The 20,844-nt window shown below is 41.7% G+C and overlaps 1 protein-coding gene across 1 annotated transcript in view; it reads right to left on the bottom strand.

The window, feature by feature from the left end:
- Window positions 1-20,844, bottom strand: part of prkar2aa (protein kinase, cAMP-dependent, regulatory, type II, alpha A) — a 246,097-nt gene that overhangs the window by 116,197 nt on the left and 109,056 nt on the right. The window contains exon 3 of the mRNA XM_080218686.1: window positions 5,297-5,352. Within this exon, the coding sequence (XP_080074812.1) occupies window positions 5,297-5,352 (56 nt within the window). The remainder of the gene's footprint in view (window positions 1-5,296; window positions 5,353-20,844) is intronic.

Raw genomic sequence — 20,844 nt, forward strand, 5'->3', positions numbered from 1 at the left:
GGTTCCCCACCGACAGCCAACATTTGGAGTTGTCTTTGAAATAATCTGAGATGATCTCATGAGATGGATAATTCTTCCTATTTCTTTGATGCACAGAGCAAGTATTTTCTAAAGGGCTTCCACAACTGCATCTGAATACTCCCAGACCAGATGTTATACAGTTTGTATTGAATGGTAGGTAGCAGCTGTGAAGAAAGAAGCAGAATTAACACTTCAGATCAATAACCTTTCATCTGAACAAATTAAACTGCTGTTCTGATGACAGATCCTTGACTGGAAATGTTAACTCTACTCCTCTCCAAAGACTACCCAACCTGCTCAATATTTCCAGCATGCGTATCACAGCTTGGTATGGCTCCTGCTCTGCCCAAGACCGCAAGAAACTACAAACAGTCGTGAATGTAGCCCAATCCATCACGCAAACCAGCCTCCCATCCACTGACTCAGTCTACACTTCCCACTGCTTTGACAAAGCAGCCAGCATAATCAAGGACTCCATGCACCTGGATATTCTCTCTTCCACCATCTTCCGTTGGAAAAAAATACAATAGTCTGAGGTTACATACCAACTGACTCAAGAACAGCTTCTTCCCTGCTGCCATCAGACTTTGGAATGGACCTACTTTGCATTAAGTGATCTTTCTTTGCACCCTAACTATCTATGACTGTAACACTACACTCTCTCCTTTCCTGCTCTATGAACGGTATGCCTTGTCTATATAGTGTGCAAGAAACAATACTTTTAATTATGTACTAATGCATGTGACAATTATAAATCAAATTCAAATCATTTTCTGTTTTTATTTTAGATTTCCGCCTCTGCAGTATTTTAGTTTTATGTTAAACTGAAAGATGTTTGAATTCCACTAACTAGAAGTATTTTGGCTCAAATATAGAAGTCAGTCCAGAGGCAGACATTACATTAAGAGAGCGATGAAGGTTGATTTCCAATTAATTTTTCTGCATGGTGCTCAGAACAGGATCCTTATGAAGCAGCAGCTTGATTAACTGCAATGCTGTCATGATAAGATCTACTCTACAGGCTCATGGATGCCCAAATTCCTCTTGGTAAGACTTGTTCTCAAAAGTAGTATCCTGACTGCTATAAAGACTGGACAACACACTGAACTAAAAGCAATTCAAGTGGATGGGGTTAGGCCACTCTTGATGGCGGTTGTTCCCGTGCCATCTTTTTCTGTTGGGAGGAACGGGTTAATTAACAACTGACTGCCTGTCGCGCGTTTTCAATTATGCAAGTTGGGGTATAACAGCCGCACAGTATACCATATGTCCATTTGCCTTCCGAAAAGTTAATAAGCTGAGGAAAAATTTGCCTCAGTAAACCCTGCTCCCGGGAACGGCAAGCATGTGCCATTTTCCTCGGTGCTGGAGTGTTCTATCTGCAGGCAGGGGGATGCATTAGCCTGCAACGCCACCCCCCACTACTTCTGAAAAACCAGTCTCCATCCATTCCTAAGTGCTGATCAGTAACATTCTATAATTTCCTTCTTACAACACACAAAGATGCCCATTGACCAGTTGTTGCACAGAGTGAGATTTCGATTTCAAAATTACTGGTTTCCTGCCCCAACCCGCTGCTTTCGCCGTCCTTCACGCCAGTCGATTTAATATAACTGAAAATCAGAGACTAGCCTTCTGCTTCTCAATTAGGAGGGACAAATCGACCATTGGCACACATTGTGCCTCTTTAATATTGTCTGAGGTTACATGAAAGCACCTTCAGAACAAGAACACACCAGCACCAAACAAATCCTTGTTTCCAATATTCCAATGGATCTTCCCAACCTTTCCATGGGTTGGCCTATGGAATTTTCCTGCTATTGGCATTTTAGATGGTTGGAACTGTACCCACGTGAAGTTTGTGTTTTGGGAAAAACTCTATTGAGTTTTTTTTTGGCCTTTTAATTTGTGTTTCATTGTAAGGTATAATATTGTTATGATGAAATGTTCCTGTGTTTCAATAATCATGCTGTAAATAAATAGTAATATAATTAAAACACAAAAAAAATTAAAAATACTCCAAATGGGGGCAATTGGGATTAGCTTGGGGGTTTTAAAAAAAGGGCAGCATGGACAATTTGGGCCCAAGGGCCTGTTTCAATGCTGTAAACCTCTACGACTTTAAGTTAACCCCAGTGAACAGGTTCCAGTATTCCAAAAGATTTCAAAAGCATTCAAAATTCCAACCTGCTATTTCATCATTCACTTCGCAATCCTGCAGGAGACATTCTACACTCAGGCCAAACCTCCATAATCTCACTAGCCAAAGTCTCAAAAGAACTCCTTCCAGATGATACAGCAATTCACTTGTACTTCTTTCCGTTTAGTATACCTTACTCGCTGCTCACAATGCAGTCTCTTCTACACCTTGATGATCAAATACAGATTTTGCAGGATATTTCCATTTAGTCCACAAGCGTAACCCTAGGATTCCACCTGCCTTAGAGGTGAAATACATTAACCTTTGGATCCAGAGCCTGTTATGCTGTTCCAGTGAAGGTCACTGTAAACACAGATGAACAGCCCATCATATTTCAGTCAGGCACCTCACAGCCCTCTGGATTCAACAGGAGTTCGATAATTTCAGATCATAGTCTGGGCCTCGATTTTCTGCGTTTTATTATGTGTATTGGATGGTAGCATAAGTTTTGTTTTCCTCAGTTAACCCTCCTCGAGATCATCCTTTACATATACCATTATCATGATCTTTTGCTTTGCATCATGATCCAATCTATAATATCATCCCTTTTGCCTTAATGTTCCTTCTTCCCCACCCATTTAGCTGCTTTGTTACAGTCCAAGCAGTCCCAGTTACGACCTAGGGTCATCAACCTGATGTTAGCTGTTTCTCTCCACTGATGCTGCCGGACCTACTGAGTGCTCCCAGCATTTCCTGCGTGATGAGAAGAATATAGTACTTAGTCCACTTCTGAACACTGTTTATTATCCAGTCATACTGGGGCCAGATAACCAAGTAGATTGAAGAGATAAAGGGACTTGTAATTCAATTGATCACAACACGTACGCTTGCCATCCCAACCAATGTGCAAGGTGACTTGTTGACAAAGTAAGTTTTTGGACTTTATATGGAGCCAATTAACAATGGCAAGCAACAATGCCCATTAGACCACATGGACCAGAAAAAAGATGTTTAGGAGAGAATTGGCTACTCTTTGGCAACTGCCTTAAGAATTTTAGATATGTTGGTATATTTGTTCTTTGGACATAATATATAAATGATTTTTTTTTAATTTGTGACCATCATGTGAAAGGGTAATAAATACTTGAATAAAATTCACTACCATAAACTGAAAAGATAAATGTTGCATCAAAGTATTGCCAGTATTTAAAACAAAGAACATTACAGCACAGTACAGGCCCTATGGCCCTCGATGTTGCGCCAACCAGTGGAACCCATCTAATGGCCCTCTAACCTAAACTATTCCAATATTATCCATATGCCTATCCAATGACCATTTGAATGCCCTTAAAGTTGGCAAGTCCACTACTGCTGCAGGCAGGGCATTCCACACCCTTACTACCCTCTGAGTAAAGAACTTACCTAAATTTACTCTTTATTTCACACTTCTAATTTTTATTTTGAGCCTGAAGCTTTCAAATGTAAACATACTTCTATTCTGAATGTACACTTTGCCCTCATTGCAATATTCAGATACATAATGATGGTCCATTTTATATTCAGATATTTTTAAAAGCAATCACTTCATTGCACAATCCACCCTTTCCCTCCTGTAAAGCACTTTTCATGGTGTGAAAAGCACTATTAAGCGTAAGCGGTATTAGAATGGCCAAGCTGCTAGCATTGTTGCAGAGTAAACTGGAGACAGAGTCTGTAACTCGCCGAATTTTTACATGAGAAAATATGGGCAAAATAGGATTCAAAATCCCATAGACTGCCAAGGTTATCTGATCAAACTTTCACTGAATTAGTCTAAACTTAGTACTGAGACTTTAGATTTTTCTGCATTTGGTGTTGGCAGAACTGCCATTCAAGGCAAAGGCGTTTCCTAACAGAAACGTATTTGCCAGTCGTTGAGTTTAAGACGATATTGTAAACCGCCTTTTAAAGTTAAGCTGAGCTGACAATAATTCCAACAACTCAGTGCTGATCTGACCCTCTCTGCCAATCTTTATAACCAACCTTATGGTAGAAATCAATTTCACAAGAGCAAGTCAGAAGCTTTCACAGAAGTGAGAGAAGTAGTACAGCTCCACAATCATTGCAGGAATGCTAACCAATAGAACAGCTAATTGATACTAGCTCACCAGTGTTTCCATTAATCAATTAAATCCCCGTCCCTTTATCCCAAAAACAACAATAATTATTTACACTAAAGCAACGGGTGGGAGCTAACTGGAAACATGAATCTCTAATGCCCAATTTACATTCAATCAATGCCTTAATAAACAAACACATCGAAAACGCAAAAAGACTCCAATGACATTTTTACAATGCAGATGTAATATTTTGCATTAAACGTAAGAAAGTAACAGAAAAAGCTAAAATCCTGCTAGATATTTATCTCCAAAATCAATATTTAAAACTTCTTGCACTTAAGGGATTGTTAGCTTTCAAAATTATTAATTGACCCACTTAGAAATTTCAGATAGGTCAATAGCTCAATTTCTGTAATAAAATGTCTATGTTACTTGTCAAAAACAGAAACATAATTCTGCATTAATTAAGAGACTGTTGCAGTGCTGCATCTGCCTACTCCCCTCCAGCAATATTATACCATGCTTAGAAAATGGCTTGACTAGGGTAGTTATTCAAAATCTGCATCCTGTTGTTACGGTTCATTAAAATTACATCAACAGTTTTGATCAGTTCTGGAATCCAAACTTATCAAAATTTTGAACATGAAGAATGTTATCTTAATCACAAAATTGATGCATCAGTTCCTTAATCTAGAGTGTGTTTTTAAAGTAGAAAAACTCTACAGTTTCAAATACAGCAAATCAAGATTACGTGCAATGCCGTGTAACATTGCAAATATTGTCTAATCACTAAGCAAAACTGATTCTTGTTTCATTTATTATTGGGGATGTTTGAGCAATTTTGCTCTTCTACAACACCCAGTAGCCAGGGGTCAGATGGGCACCAGGGACTGTCCAAGCTCGATTTGGACCTTGTGCCACAACAAAGATTAGGAACTGAGTGGGGGAAAAGTTGTAATATCAACAAGTTTTCAAATTCTTGCAATTTACAAACACCACATTTATTAATTAGGATGTCACCAACTGAAGATCTTACCCTTGGCTCTGAATCATCCTCATCATCTTCATCTGGGTTGAAAGCTTCTGCACAAACTGTTAGGGAATGAAAAACAAAATAGAAATGAACAAAAACATAGCTTCCAAGCACACATGTAATAGTCCAGAGTTAAAATTTGAACAGAGGCAAAGCAAACCCACTGTGCAAAATTTGAGGCAAATCATTAACTATTAATTAATTGATAAGATTTATTTCTCTTTGTTCAACTAATCTTGTCCAACCACTTCCTTCACTTTTACAATAATGAAGCTTATTATTTAAAACCACTAAATGGATGAGACAAAAACAGCTATAGAACTGGACATAGTCTAGGAAGAATAATTTTAAGCTTTATATGGAGCTAACAGCAGGAAGGCTTATGTTCTTACGTGTGAAGAATTAAATATTTTGGGAATGATTTGAGGAACAGTGGATGAAGTAATGTGTCCTCTCAACTTCGAGGGCTGGAGGCTCGAATTCATCCAGATTGTTGAGATGAAAGATTTTTTTCACCCCAACAGTCTGGATGAATTTGAGTCTCTTGTTCTTGAGCCTCTGGTCCTTGGAGTTGAACAGACAAGTTACTTAATCTACTGTTATTCAAATCACTCCCAAAATGAGTTTGTATTATCTCTGTCCAGTTTCCAATGGACCTGAATCCAAAAAGCTCTTTGTTCCCAAGTTGAACACGAATTCAGTTATAAGTCTCACTCAAAGTTGCAAACTCTGGATTGATGCAGGAAACTGAATAGTGGATGGACAAGTGTAATGGGGAAGGGAATGAAATTAGCCAATTGATTTATAGTATGTGTTGTCCTCTTGTGATAAAGCTTGTTGTTTTCATTTACAATGGAAGTTTCTACTTCTACATGCCAAGTGGAACACACCTTAATTCACAGGTCACTAGTTTGTGGAACTGCTGCTAGAATAGCTATCATAGATTTGAGCTTTCCCATTTTCTCTCCCGAAAAAATCAATTTGGTATCTAATGAATATTTTCCATTACCTACTTTGAAGTAACCATTTTGTTTAAATTTTATTCCTTATTCCGTTGTTTGGAAGATATCAACATGATGGAACAAATGGCCGCCTTTTAAGTCCTGATTTTTTACCATGCTTGCATGCCATAATCTGAACTGTAACCTAAATTTTCTGCCAGCAGAGACTCCTGTGACACTAACAGAAAATATAAACAAGCTTGTGGCAAAGATTATGTGCACGTGTGAGAGAAACAAAGATCACTTGAACACACAACTGAAAGTGAACAAGCAGCTTAAGAAGAGTGAAAATCGAGAGTGAGCTCCTATTCAAAACCATCTGTCACATCAAAACACCAAAGTACTGGGTGAAAGTGTATACGCTGTTGCAAGCAGTTGGTTTGCAAAAAACAGGATAAATTTATGTTAACTCTACAGTCACGGCCTATGTAGAATAACTTTTATTCTTCACAACTATTGCAGTAGAAAGGAAGAGATTTTATTGTTCAAACAGCTAGTTTCTGCTTTGTGATGGGTTTAATTTTGATTGTTTGTGTAAGAACAATGGTTGTTTTTCCTGGGTTAATTGTTCAAATGCAATGTGGCAAATAAGAACATAAGAAATAGGAGCAGGAGTAGGCCATCCAGCCCTTCGAGCCTGCCCCGCCATTCAATAAGATCATGGCTGATCTGTCGCTGCTCAGTTCCACATTCCCGCCCTCTCCCCATAACCCTTAATCCCCTCTCCTATCAAAAACCCATCAACCCGCGTCTTAAAAATATTTAGCGAGGCAGCCTCCACCACTTCAACGGGCAGAGAATTCCAGAGATTCACCACCCTTTGAGTGAAGAAGTTCCTCCTCAACTCCGTTCTAAACCGCCCCCCTTTTATCTTGAGGCTGTGCCCCCTAGTCCTACTGTCTTTTTTGAGCGGGAAGAGTCTCTCCACCTCTATCCTATCCATCCCATTCATCATCTCATACGTCTCAATGAGATCTCCTCTCATTCTTCTAAACTCTAACGAGTACAAGCCCAGTTTATTCAGCCTCTCCTCATAGCTCAACCCCCTCAACTCCGGTATCAGCCTAGTAAACCTCCTCTGCACTCTCTCCAAGGCCAAAATATCTTTGCGCAGGTGCGGCGCCCAAAAATGCACACAGTACTCCAGCTGCGGCCTCACCAATGCCCTATACAGCTGCAGCAAGACCTCCCTACTTTTATATTCAATCCCCTTCGCTATGAAGGCCAGCATCCCATTCGCCTTCCTGACCACCTGCTGCACCTGCAAGCTGGGTTTTTGCGACTCATGCACAAGGACCCCGAGGTCCCTCTGCACCGTCGCCTGCTGCAGTTTTTCGCCTCGTAAGTAATAGTCCTTCCTACCATTTTTCCTACCAAAGTGGACCACCTCACACTTGCCAACATTAAATTCCATTTGCCATTTCCTGGCCCATTCGCCCAGCTTATCTAGATCCTTCTGCAGACTCTCCACACCCTCCGCACAATTTGCCGTTTCCCCAATCTTGGTGTCATCAGCAAATTTCGACACTCTACACTCGGTTCCCTCTTCCAGATCATCTATATAAATGGTAAAAAGCTGAGGCCCCAGCACCGACCCCTGGGGCACTCCACTAGTCACCATCCGCCAATCCGAATAGCACTCGTTGACCCCCACTCTCTGCCTCCTATTTGACAACCAATCCTCTATCCACGCTAACACCCTACCCCCAACTCCATGTCCCTCGACCTTCTGCAATAACCTCTTGTGAGGCACTTTGTCAAACGCTTTCTGAAAATCTAGAAAGACCACATCCACCGGCTCTCCTCTATCCACCGCCCTAGACACATCCTCATAGAACTCCAGTAAATTTGTCAGACACGACTTCCCTTTAATGAAACCGTGCTGTGTCTGCTCTATCAAGCAATTCCCTTCAAGATGCCTCGCAATTTCCTCCTTAATGACAGATTCTAACATTTTACCTACCACAGATGTTAAACTAACCGGCCTATAATTCCCCGCCTTTTGCCTGGCACCCTTCTTAAACAACGGCGTAACATTAGCCGTTTTCCAATCATCAGGCACTTCCCCGGAATCCAGCGACGTTTGGAAAATAACCACCAAGGCATCCACTATCACCTCCGCCATTTCTTTCAGAACCCTCGGATGCATTCCATCCGGTCCTGGGGACTTGTCCACAATCAGCCCCTCCAGTCTGTCGAGCACCGCCTTTCTAGTAACAGTAATGTCATTAAGACCCTCCAGTCCTACCACCTTTCTATCGCTAACACCCGGCAAATTATTCACGTCCTCCTTCGTGAAGACAGAAACAAAAAAGTTATTCAATACCTTAGCCATATCCCCATCCCCTACCACTAGGTCCCCTTTCTCATCCTCTAAAGGACCAACATTCACCCTAGCCAGCCTCTTCCTTTTTATATATTTATAAAAACTCTTGCTATCCTTTTTTATATTAAGCGCTAGCCCAGCTTCATAGTTTCTCCTACCCTTCCTTATCAACTTCTTAGTCAATCTTTGTTGACATTTAAACCTCTCCCAATCCTCTTCTCGCCCACTGCTCTTAGCTACTCTAAATTCCTCCGCTTTTAGTTTAACACTTTCCTTCACCTCCTTTGTTATCCACGGCTTATTACCTCTCCTCCTACTATCCTTTTTGACCATCGGAATAAATTTCCGTTGAGCACCAAGAAAGATCTCCTTAAAGATCCTCCACTGCTCCTCAACAGACCCTCCCTCCAACGCGCTCTCCCAGTCCACATTCGCCAATTCTTCTCTCATCCTACCGTATTTCCCTCTATTCAAACAAAGGACGCGTGTCCGGGAACCTATGTAATATATACAAGGGATATTCAATTATTGCTTCTCAAAATGCAGAACGTAGAGATCTTTCAGTAGGTCAGTGCAATAATGTGAAAGTGCTTACTGAACAGAACTAGCCTTATGGGTGTGTGATTGGAGATGGATTGGTACAAGCCAGGAAAGGGAGCAGAGAGTAACTGCCATGTGCACAGCACATAGTGAGTTAGAATTCTCACTATGGAGGGTAGCACACATGGAGGAGGAGAGCTGAGAGCAAGAAGATCGCTGTAATTTGTAAGTAAATATCTCTGCCACTTTCTTATAAGTGTTATTAAAATACCCTATATATACACAATATTTTCATGTTGAGTATTACATAACCTAATGTGGATAGGGTGAGGGGAGAAGGAACCATTATTACATCCTTTGGATTGGGGATGCTCCAAGCAGGAAACTTGCAATCCATTGTGCCAGATAAATGAGGGAGAAATGAGGGGAAGGTTGATTTAGATGGAGGGGGATGCTCGTGTGGAGCATAAGTACCAACATGCATCAGGTCAAATGTCCCGTCTCAGTGTTGCACATTCTATACAATTCTCTTAAAAATATAGCAATTCCTTTAACTGTTCATCTTAGTTCATTTTGGTATGAACACCTCCCACATAAAACTTTGAAGATTTCAAATATATCGAATTAATAACACAAGTTGGAACATATTAAGCCTCCTCACGGACTGAGTAACTGCATCCACCGAGAGTAACCAGGTCCTGATCAAGGGCGAAGAAAATGGCCAATTTTCCTCTTCCCATCTAAACAGTGCTTAGGTCAATTGCAACACTTAGATATCTTAGCACATACCACTAAAAATGGTTCGGCAGTCCATGATAAACCCAATGACGCATCAACAAACCCTCAAATAGCACGCTTATTAAAAACAGCCCAAGAAAATGATTTATGTGCTCCCTGTGTCACTATTTTACAATTAATTATAGTTTGAAAGACATTCCCTCATTACAGAATTTCTTTCACAGCATTGTTTCACAGAAGGACACCATTTGGCCCATCGGTTTGTACCAGCTCTCTAAATGAGCAACTCACCTAGTGCTATTCCAATTCCTTCTCCCTGTAACCCTGTGCATTCTTCCTTTTTAGCTAATAGTTCAATTCCCTCCTGAATAATTAATTGAACTTTTATCCATCACACTCGAAGGCAGTGCATTCCAAACCTAATGACATACTGCAATAAAAACTCTCTCCTCATATCATTTTTGCTTCTTCCACTAATTACTTCAAATCGGTGCCCTCTTGTTTTCAACCGTTTCTCCCTCTTTACTTCATCCAGACTCATGATTTTGAATACACATTGATCTAATCCCCTATTAATCCAAAGAAAAACAGTCCCAATTTCTCCATATCGACATCAGTGGTTCCCTAACGTTTCCACCAAACACGCTTTTTCTTCATGGATTGTTTCAGTGTACGAAATGCAAGGCCCTCACAAGCAGCTGCTCTCGCCTTCCAAAATTCAAAATACGATACAAATTTGCCAAAGATAGCGCAACGACCATGAAAGATATTCAGAATCATTAAAGAACAATGACTATGAAGTTTGCACTAAATAAAACTGAAGACATAACAGGAATCTAAAACTTCCTACATATTAAAATTTTAATGATAAAATAATGGATCAGCAAGGAATATACAAAACATAGGAAATAGAAGCAGTAGGCCATTTGCCCCTTTGACCCTGCACCTCCATCATTTCGATCATGGCTGATCATCAAACTCAGCATCCTGATGCCAGCTTCCCCTCCATATCACTTGGTCTCTTTAGCCGCACACAAGTTCTAACAGGACTAGACAGGAGAAATGCAGGAAGCATATTTCCAATGGTGGAGTGGTCGGACTGTGGAATCAGTCACTTAGCTTCAGTTCTGATCATTGAATTAGCTTTCCCGGACCCAATGCTGGTTAGGCAGTAAATATTAATTACACTCAAACAGTCAGTTCCACATCATTCAATAATGATTTCGATAGTAAAAGAGTAGAATCACTCTGATAACCTCCACGAGCTCCATGAGAAAATCACCAATTGATCTCCCAGTGGGGCTCGATTACAAGTTCCCCTGGAAACAAGCAGTGGCCTGCCCAGCTGGAAATTACCTGAGCCTTTTATAAGACAGGCCCAGGACTCGGCTTGCTGAACTCTAATGCCAGGGAGAGACTAGAGTGTGTACACCATGGTAGTGGTTTTACTTTGCATTCTGCAATAAACTATGTTCTTTTCCAGTCAGGCTTTGTGAGTCATTATACTGTCATCAATTCATTATTGGGGGACCTCAAGAGTGCAACCTGTGAAGAAGCACTGAGTCACTGACTGCAGTTTCTGAACTGCCGTGTTATTCCGTACAAGTCTGTACTTCTGAAGTTATAACAAGTGCTAGCAATTGCTGTCATTACTACCATGAAATTTGTGCCAATGTCACTGAATCATACAAAGATTCCTATTCTGTTGACAATTTATTCAAACTTCAGTACTGATCAATCTTGTCCCAAGGTAGGGTTAAATTGCTCTGAGGAAATTTTAAAAATTCTCCTTAGTTTTATCTTGCAAATCTTTGTTACAGAAGTTGTCACAATTTGTGGTACCGAGAGGATGGCTTTTCCTAGCTGTTTACAATTTTCATAAATGAACCTTGCCTTCTATAATCTGAAAGCTGCAAAAGTTTGGACTATACCCAATGATACATTTCATTGTCATGTTTTTCATCAAGTAAATGTCATCTCACACGCAAGAGCGGCATGGTGGCTCGCACTGCTGCCTCACAGCACCAGAAACCAGAGTTTGATTCCAGCCTTGGGCGATTGCTTGTGTGGAGTTTGACATTCTCCTCATTCCTGTGTGGGTTTCTTCCCAGTGCTCCAGCTTCCTTCCATAGTCCAAAGATGTGTAGGTTAGGTGGATTAGCTATGCTAAATGCACAGGGCTACAGGGATACAGAGGGGAGGATCTGGGCGATGCTCTTTCAGAGAGTTGAGGCAAACTCGATGGGCTGGATGGCGTCTTTCTGCACTGCGGGGATTCTATGGTTCTACGGACAACATGAACAGATTACAGAAATTAATCAGAATATGGCAAGGCTCTTCAATGAGAGAAACATAAGTATTTTAAAAGCAAAGAAAAAATGAGTAAATATTAGAAAATACAGCAGATATGTAAAAAGTAAAAAGCCATGATTTATCACAAAATTCAAATACTAGAAATATTCAGTACGTCAAACATGTGGAAAGAATAGAAGTTAATATTTCAATCTGTGACCTAATGAAAGGTCACACCTGGAACAGAGGATTTTGGGATCCCTGCCAGTGGGTTTTGTAGGTGAGGAGTTCCATATTCCCCATGTGACCTTCCCACTACTACCTGCCTGTCTGCAATTTTACAGAGTGCATGAGGTCCAGGGTGACCTGCCTGCTCTCACCTCAACTGAGATCCTTAAGTGGTCCATTAGCAGCCACTTAAAGGTCAAATTGAGTCCAGGAGCAGGACTTTAGGGACAGAAAATGACTAGTAGATAAGCCTGCTTGGCCTTGAGACTGAGGGATGTGGAGAAGCGACTGTTCCATTACAGGTCCCCATCCCACCTCCATCAGTCCATGCACAACACACTGCCCTCAGCACTATACCCTACCAGGAAGGCGAATGGGATGCTGGCCTTCATAGCGAGGGGGATTGAATATAAAAGTAGGGAGGTCTTGCTGCAGCTGTATAGGGCATTGGTGAGGCCGCAGCTGGAGTACTGTGTGCAGTTTTGGGCGCCGCACCTGCGCAAGGATATTTTGGCCCTGGAGGGAGTGCAGAGGAGGTTTACTAGGCTGATACCGGAGTTGAGGGGGTTGAGCTATGAGGAGAGGCTGAATAAACTAGGCTTGTACTCGTTAGAGTTTAGAAGAATGAGGGGAGATCTCATTGAGACGTATAAGATGATGAATGGGATGGATAGGATAGAGGTGGAGAGACTCTTCCCGCTCAAAAAAGACAGTAGGACTAGGGGGCACAGCCTCAAGATAAAGGGGAGGCGGTTTAGAACGGAGTTGAGGAGGAACTTCTTCACTCAAAGGGTGGTGAATCTCTGGAATTCTCTGCCCGTTGAAGTGGTGGAGGCTGCCTCGCTAAATATTTTTAAGAAGCGGGTTGATGGGTTCTTGATAAGAGAGGGGATTAAGGGTTATGGGGAGAGGGCGGGAAAGTGGAACTGAGCCACGACAGATCAGCCATGATCTTATTGAATGGCGGGGCAGGCTCGAAGGGCTAGATGGCCTACTCCTGCTCCTATTTCTTATGTTCTTATGTTCACCCCATCCATACATTTTCCTGCTCATCGAGCCATTCCTCCCCAAACCTGTGCTACTGCCAAGCACCCTCCAGTTCAGACCATCGCTGCCCCTTCATACTATCCCCTCATCCTTCCACTCCAGGCTACCCCTGTCTCTCCACCCCATGCTACCCACCTCCTTTACCTCCAGATCATTAAATGACTACAGGGCAGCCATGATTGGCAGAGATACATTTTGTACCGACTTTTTCAGCAAGAGGAGGCAATCCAACATCTGAAAATTTCTACTCACTAACTTTGCCTTTTTTCGCCACAGAAGCTGCCTGACCTGCTCAGTATTTGCAATACTTCATGTCCATAATTAATTGCCCACTATGATTCTTTTGTGACGTATGTAATGCAAGCCTCCTGTTTTAGAACATAAGAACATAAGAAATAGGAGCAGGCTGGCTCAGAGCCAGAGATGCAAGTCAGTATGGACAAATTTTCCACAGCTTGTGACAAGTTTGGATTCACCATCAACATTAAGAGCATAAGAAATAGGAGGAGTAGGCCATCTAGCCCTTCGAGCCTGCCCCGCCATTCAATAAGATCATGGCTGATCTGTCGTGGCTCAGTTCCACATTCCCGCCCTCTCCCCATAACCCTTAATCCCCTCGCTTATCAAAAACCCATCAACCCGTGTCTTAAAAATATTTAGCGAGACAGCCTCCACCGCTTCAACGGGCAGAGAATTCCAGAGATTCATCACCCTTTGAGTGAAGAAGTTCCTCCTCAACTCTGTTCTAAACCACTCCCCCCCTTTATCTTGAGGCTGTGCCCCCTAGTCCTACTGTCCTTTCTGAGCAGGAAGTCTCTCCACCTCTATCCTATCCATCCCATTCATCATCTTATACGTCTCAATGAGATCTCCCCTCATTCTTCTAAACTCTAACGAGTACAAGCCTAGTTTATTCAGCCTCTCCTCATAGCTCAACCCCCTCAATTCCAGCATCAGCCTAGTAAACCTCCTCTGCACTCCCTCCAAGGCCAAAATATCCTTGCGTAAGTGCGGCAACCAAAACTGCACGCAGTACTCCAGCTGCGGCCTCACCAATGCCCTATACGGCTTCAGCAAGACCTCCCTACTTTTATATTCAATCCCCCTCGCTATGAAGGCCAGCATCCCATTAGCCTTCCTGACCATCTGCTGCACCTGCAGGCTGGGTTTTTGCGACTCATGCACAAGGACCCCGAGGTCCCTCTGCACCATCGCATGCTGCAGTTTTTCGCCAAGTAAGTAATAGTCCTTCCTACCATTATTCCTACTAAACTGGACCACCTCGCACTTGCCAACATTAAATTCCATTTGCCAGTTCCTGGCCCATTCGCCCAGCCTATCTAGATCCTTCTGCAGACTCTCCACACCCTCCGCACAATTTGCCGTTCCACCAATCTTGGTGTCATCAGCAAATTTCGACACCGTACACTCGGTTCCCTCCTCCAGATCATCTGTATAAATGGTAAATAGCTGAGGCCCCAGCACCAACCCCTGGGGCACTCCACTAGTCACCAACCGCCAATCCGAATAGCACCCGCTGACCCCCACTCTCTGCCTCCTATTTGACAGCCAATCCTCTATCCACGCTAACACCCTACCCCCAACTCCATGCCCCCTTAACCTTCTGCAATAACCTCTTGTGAGGTACCTTGTCAAACGCCTTCTGAAAATCAAGAAAGACCACATCCACCAGCTCTCCTCTATCCACCGCCCTAGACACATCCTCACAGAGCTCCAATAAATTTGTTAGACACGACTTCCCCTTAACGAAACCGTACTGCGTCTGCCCGATCAAGCAATTCCCCTCAAGATGCCTCGCTATTTCCTCCTTGATGACGGATTCTAACATTTTACCTACAACAGATGTTAAACTAACCGGCCTATAATTCCCTGCCACCCTTCTTAAACAACGGCGTAACATTAGCCGTTTTCCAATCATCCAGCACTTCCCGGAATCCAGCGACGTTTGGAAAATAACCACCAAGGCATCCACTATCACCTCTGCCATTTCTTTCAGAACCCTTGGATGCATTCCATCCGGTCCTGGGGACTTGTCCACAATCAGTCCCTCCAGTCTGTCGAGCACCGCCTCTCTAGTAACAATAATGTCATTGAGACCCTCCTGTCCTACCATCTTTCCATCGCTAACACCCGGCAAATTATTCACGTCCTCCTCCATGAAGACCGAAACAAAAAAGTTATTCAACGCCTCAGCCATTTCCCCATCCCCTGCCACTAAGTCCCCCCTCTCATCCTCTAAGGGTCCAACGTTCACCCTAGCCAGCCTCTTCCTTTTTATATATTTATAAAAACTCTTGCTATCCTTTTTTATATTAAGCGCTATATTCTCCATATAATGAAATCCTACAGTCAGGGAGAACTAAAGCAAGTCATGGTTTTAACCCATTTAACTTTAATCCTTTAAAACGAACATTCATAAAACAAGAACAAACACTCGTGCAACATATTTGCAAGTTTCCATCTCAATTCACTCCAACATAGCTGTTTTCTCTCTCTCTGCAATTCCAAATGAACTCAGAACTTAGACTTACATAACACTGATATAAATACCCAATTCTCTTATTACATCTAAGGTTCAGAATCGCCCCATATTTTACATCAAGTATAATTGTCTACTAAATAAATGGATTGTCTACTTTAACGTGAGCAAAGATTTTATGATACTTGGCCATATGTTTATTCGTTGTTCTGCAAACTTGATTTCATTTATTCTGCTAATTATTCCAGTTGATTGTTGAAAATTAAAAACTTTCTCAGAAGTTCCAGATTTTATTACCAGCTCCTTAAAAAACATGCTTTTTTTAAAAAAACTCAAATGAACACCATTAGTGGAACTTCATTTTTTAAAAAAAAAATCACATATGAATTTTTATGTTCAGCTTCAACTCACCCAATAAAGGCAAGGAGGATTGATAATATCCCACTGCAGCCAAGAGTTCAGTGCACAGACACGTTTTTATTTGTAGTTTAGTTAATTATCCTGTCAATAACAAACCTTGGCCATTTGCCCAGGTCACAATGACGTCAAACTGCTAAGTGGTTTTTAGGTTCTAAAGGACTGTATTTAAAACATGCTCATGTTTTCTATTCCCACCTACCTAGATTAATTGGAATATTAAAACAAATCATGAAACAAACCTGGATCACAAAGGTAAACGGTAATGAAGTTTTCACTCTCCAATTTTCTTATGTTTACAAAGAAAAAGAAGCCAAGCGATTTGGTCAAGTGTTCAGGGTGCATTGATTCCCGAAAGGGTGCTAAATAATTGATTCAAGGTCAGTATTATGGTCACTTTGATTAGCAGATTACAAACAGGATCAAATTGGTGTTCTGCATTTCATTGAGCAAGATATTGGTTTCACACTTGGAAAGATAGACATCAGTGCCTTAGATGGCTCAGGAGCAATTCATATAGACACAAACATCAGGGGATAAAATCAGCAGAAGACCAAAATACTTTCCCCCTAATCTTAGTGCTTAAAAAAACAGCAACCACAAAACCGAATTCAGCATAGATTGCTACGATGATTCAGCACAATCTACTTGTTTCGCTTTGCTGCAGTATTTTTCTCTCCATTTCCACTGCATAATTGCTTTGAGTTGAGCCTTGCTAGTTGCTATGGAGATGACAAAATTACTCCAAATTATTAAAGCAGCTAGTGACTTAACACTGTACCTGCGTTGTGTATTTATTACAACAATGAATAAAACCTAGAATAACTGAGTAAACAAGGTAAAAGAACAAATATCATCTTTGTTTTTTAAGATTAGTTAAAAAGATTGGAATTGCAGTCTGGAGCGGCATACATTTTCTTTGCATCTTAAACAAACATAATGATGAACCTTCAAAGGGGGCCTACATTCCCTCCAAATCAATTAAAAATACCACATTATAAATCTTGCCACTATAAATCTTAAGGAAAAAAACTTGCACTGATAGCCTCTTTCAAGGCTTCGAGACAACCCAAATCACTTTGGAGTCAAGTAATGCAGCAGCCAATTTGCGCGTAGCAAGGTCCTCAAACCATTTAATAATGATGGTTAAAATTTGTATTAGTGGTGTCGTTTGGACAATAAATAGAGCATTGCTGGAAAGAGACGTGTTGCCAAAGTTTTCATCTGGCATTCTTCAGGACAAATGCAAGAATGCTAAACTTCAAACAATTACAGCAATTTATACATGTGGAGATAACGCATTGGACTGGGTGAAGCACAGCAACAAAGTCTCACAACACCAAGTTAAAGTACAACAGGTTTATTTGGTAGCACAGGCTTTTGGAGTGCTGCTCCTCCGTCAGGTAAGTGAGCAGCTGTGTTCGCTAATAGAGTCTATATAGACACAAACAGGTAATCAAGTCTTTACAGGTATAGACAATGTGAGTGGAGAGAGGGTTAAGCACAGGTTAAAGAGGTGTATTGTCTCTAGCCAGGACAGGTAGTGAGATTTTGCAAGCCCTGGCAAGTCATGGGGGTTACAGATAGTGTGACATGAATCCAAGATCCCAGTTGAGGCTGTCCTCATGTATCTGGAACTTGACTATCACCTTCTGCTCAGCAATTTTTTAAACAGAGTTGAGGAGGAACTTCTTCACTCAAAGGGTGGTGAATCTCTGGAATTCTCTACCCATTGAAGCGGTGGAGGCTACCTCGTTGAATACATTTAAGTCACGGGTAGATAGATTTCTTATAGACAAGGGAATTAAGGGTTATGGGGAAAAGGCGGGAAAGTGGAACTGATCCACTTCAGATCAGCCATGACTTCATTGAATGGCAGGGCAGGCTCAAAGGGCTAGATGGCCTACTCCTGCTCCTATTTCTTATGTTCTTAACTGATAATCTTAAATTGATTGCTCGTGCAGCTATTCGTGCACTCCTCATTCATTCAGCAATTATTGGCCAGGACACCAGGGATAACTTCACTTGCACATCAAGATAGTGTCATGGGATCTTCTACATCTACCTTGGAGAGCAGATGGATCTCCGTTTCATGTCTGATCCCAAAGACAGTACCCGCTGCCGTATCAGCCAAGGTTTTTCTGCTCAAGTCTCTGGAACGGGACTTGAATTCACAATATTTTGACACAAAGTTACTCACTAAGCCACCAACTTTGGTGAGGCCACAGGTAGAGTACTGTGTGCGGCTCTGGTCGTCACATTCTCAGGAGGTGGTGCAGGGAAGAATCACCAGGATGCTGCCTGGGATAGAACATTTCAGTTATCACGAGGGGTTGGATAAACTTGGGTTGTTTTCATTGGAGCGAAGACGACTGAGGGGCAACCTGATCAAGTTGTACAAGATTGAGGGGCATGGATAGAGTGGATAAGGAGCAGTTATTTCCCCTTAGTTGAAGGGTCAGTCACAAGGGGACAGATATTCAAGGTGAGGGGCAGAAGGTTTAGAGGGGAATGAGAGGAATTTTTTTTTTACCCTGGTGGTATGGTCTGGGATGTATTGCCTATGAGGGCTCCACCTTTTAAAAACTTGTTGGATGAGCACATGGCATGTCATAACATTCAAGGTTTTGGTCCAAGTGCTGGTAAATGGGATTAGACGGGAGGTCAGGTGTTTCTTGTGTGTTGGTGCAGACCTGATGGAACAAAGGGCCTCTTCTGCACTTTATGATTCAATCATTCTATGTCTCTAACCACAATCTCTCAGCTGAAGTTGCCTTGATCCAGATAGGTACAAAATGGTTCTTATGAATTCACAGGCAGTACTTTACTCAAAATTAATTTAGAATATGCAGCACTAATCTTATTAAGGGATCCTGATAGTATCAAGAACATGAGAGCGAATAACTGAATTCAGAGTTGAAGTTACATTGTTGGAAACAAGCCTAGAGTGGATTTTGAAAAGAATACATGCTGCAGAGTTGTGCAATAGTTTTATCTTATAAATAAAACTTTGAAGGTAGCAGGAGAGGTCAATAAAACTGGTAAAACACATGGTTTGTTTTATATAATGGAAGTACAAGAATACAAGAGCTAAAACCTTATAGTAAACTGCCACTAGGTACACCTTCATGTACGTACTTTCTTGGAGGCCTTGTGGGTGGCATGGTGGCAGTGATTAGCACTGCTGCCCCAGAGTGCCAGAGACCCAGGCTCAATTCCAACCTTGCGTGACTTTGTGTAAAGTTTGAACATTCTCCTGTGTCTGCATGGGTTTCCTCCATGTGCTCCACTATACTCCCACAGTCCAAAGATTTGCAAGTTAGGTGGACTGGCATGCTAATCTATCCCTTAGTGTTCCAAGATGTGTAGGTTTTGGGGGGGGGGTCTAGCAGGGTAATTCATGGGGTTACAGGAGACAGCCCAGGTCAGATGCCTTGTTAGATAGTCAGTGCAGATTTGATGGGCTGAATGGTCTCCTCCTGCACTGTAGGGATTCTACGATTTTGTGTACTTCACCTCAGGAAGGTGGAAATAGTGTTAGAATTCATTCAAAGATAAGTGACTCAGCTACTTGGAGACCAGAAAGTCTGGAACAGTTCTTCGTGGAGCAGATAATGTTATGGGGAGATTGAATTTTTTCTTTATTTGTTCATGGGACGTGGACGTCGCTGGCTGGCCAGCATTTATTGTCCATCTCTAGATGCCTTGAGAAGGTGGTGGTGAGCTGCCCTCTTGAATCGCTACAGTCCATGTTCTATGGATTGACACACAATGTCATTAGGGAAGGAATAAATGTTTTCAAGATCATGTGGGATTTTGATAGTGTGTGCACGAGAAAAGCAGCTGGATGTTTGCCATTCTGAATGTGATACAGTAACCAAGGTAGGGCAAAGTAGCAATTTTTTTAAAACAGGGATATCTGAAGCGTTCTCACTCAGTCAATCAGCTAGCAGAAAATCGCAGCTGGAAAAAGACCTGAAATCTCGCCGCTGAACTACAGAACATGAACCGAAGAATCCACTATTCGCCAGCAAAGTCAACTATACTGAAATCAATCCATACAGCCATAACACTCATCATTTACTCCTCGCAAGTCAAAAACTGTTCAGTACAAACTCCTGTTTATATTATTATTGGACTCGATTCTTACTTATAGTCTATATGAATGTAGATCCATGTGCTTTGCAATTTCTCTTTACATTTTTAGCAGTCAATAAACTTAGTCTAACTCAAGGAAACAAATTTACATTGATAACCTCTTTCAGGGCAGCCTAAGTCACTTTGAAGTGAAGTAACTTATGGTAAGAAGCGCAGCAGCCAATTGGTGCTGTTAAATTAGCTCCTTTTTAAGCCTAAATATCGAATCTGGAAAAGGTTTGATTTGATTTATTATTGCCACATGTACTGGGTTACAGTGAAAAGAATTATTTCTTGCATGCTATACAGGCAAAGTCTACGATTC

This window comes from Carcharhinus amblyrhynchos, chromosome 3, assembly GCF_965287045.1.
Source record: "Carcharhinus amblyrhynchos chromosome 3, sCarAmb.v2.hapA, whole genome shotgun sequence".
NCBI classification, from domain to species: Eukaryota; Metazoa; Chordata; class Chondrichthyes; order Carcharhiniformes; family Carcharhinidae; genus Carcharhinus; species Carcharhinus amblyrhynchos.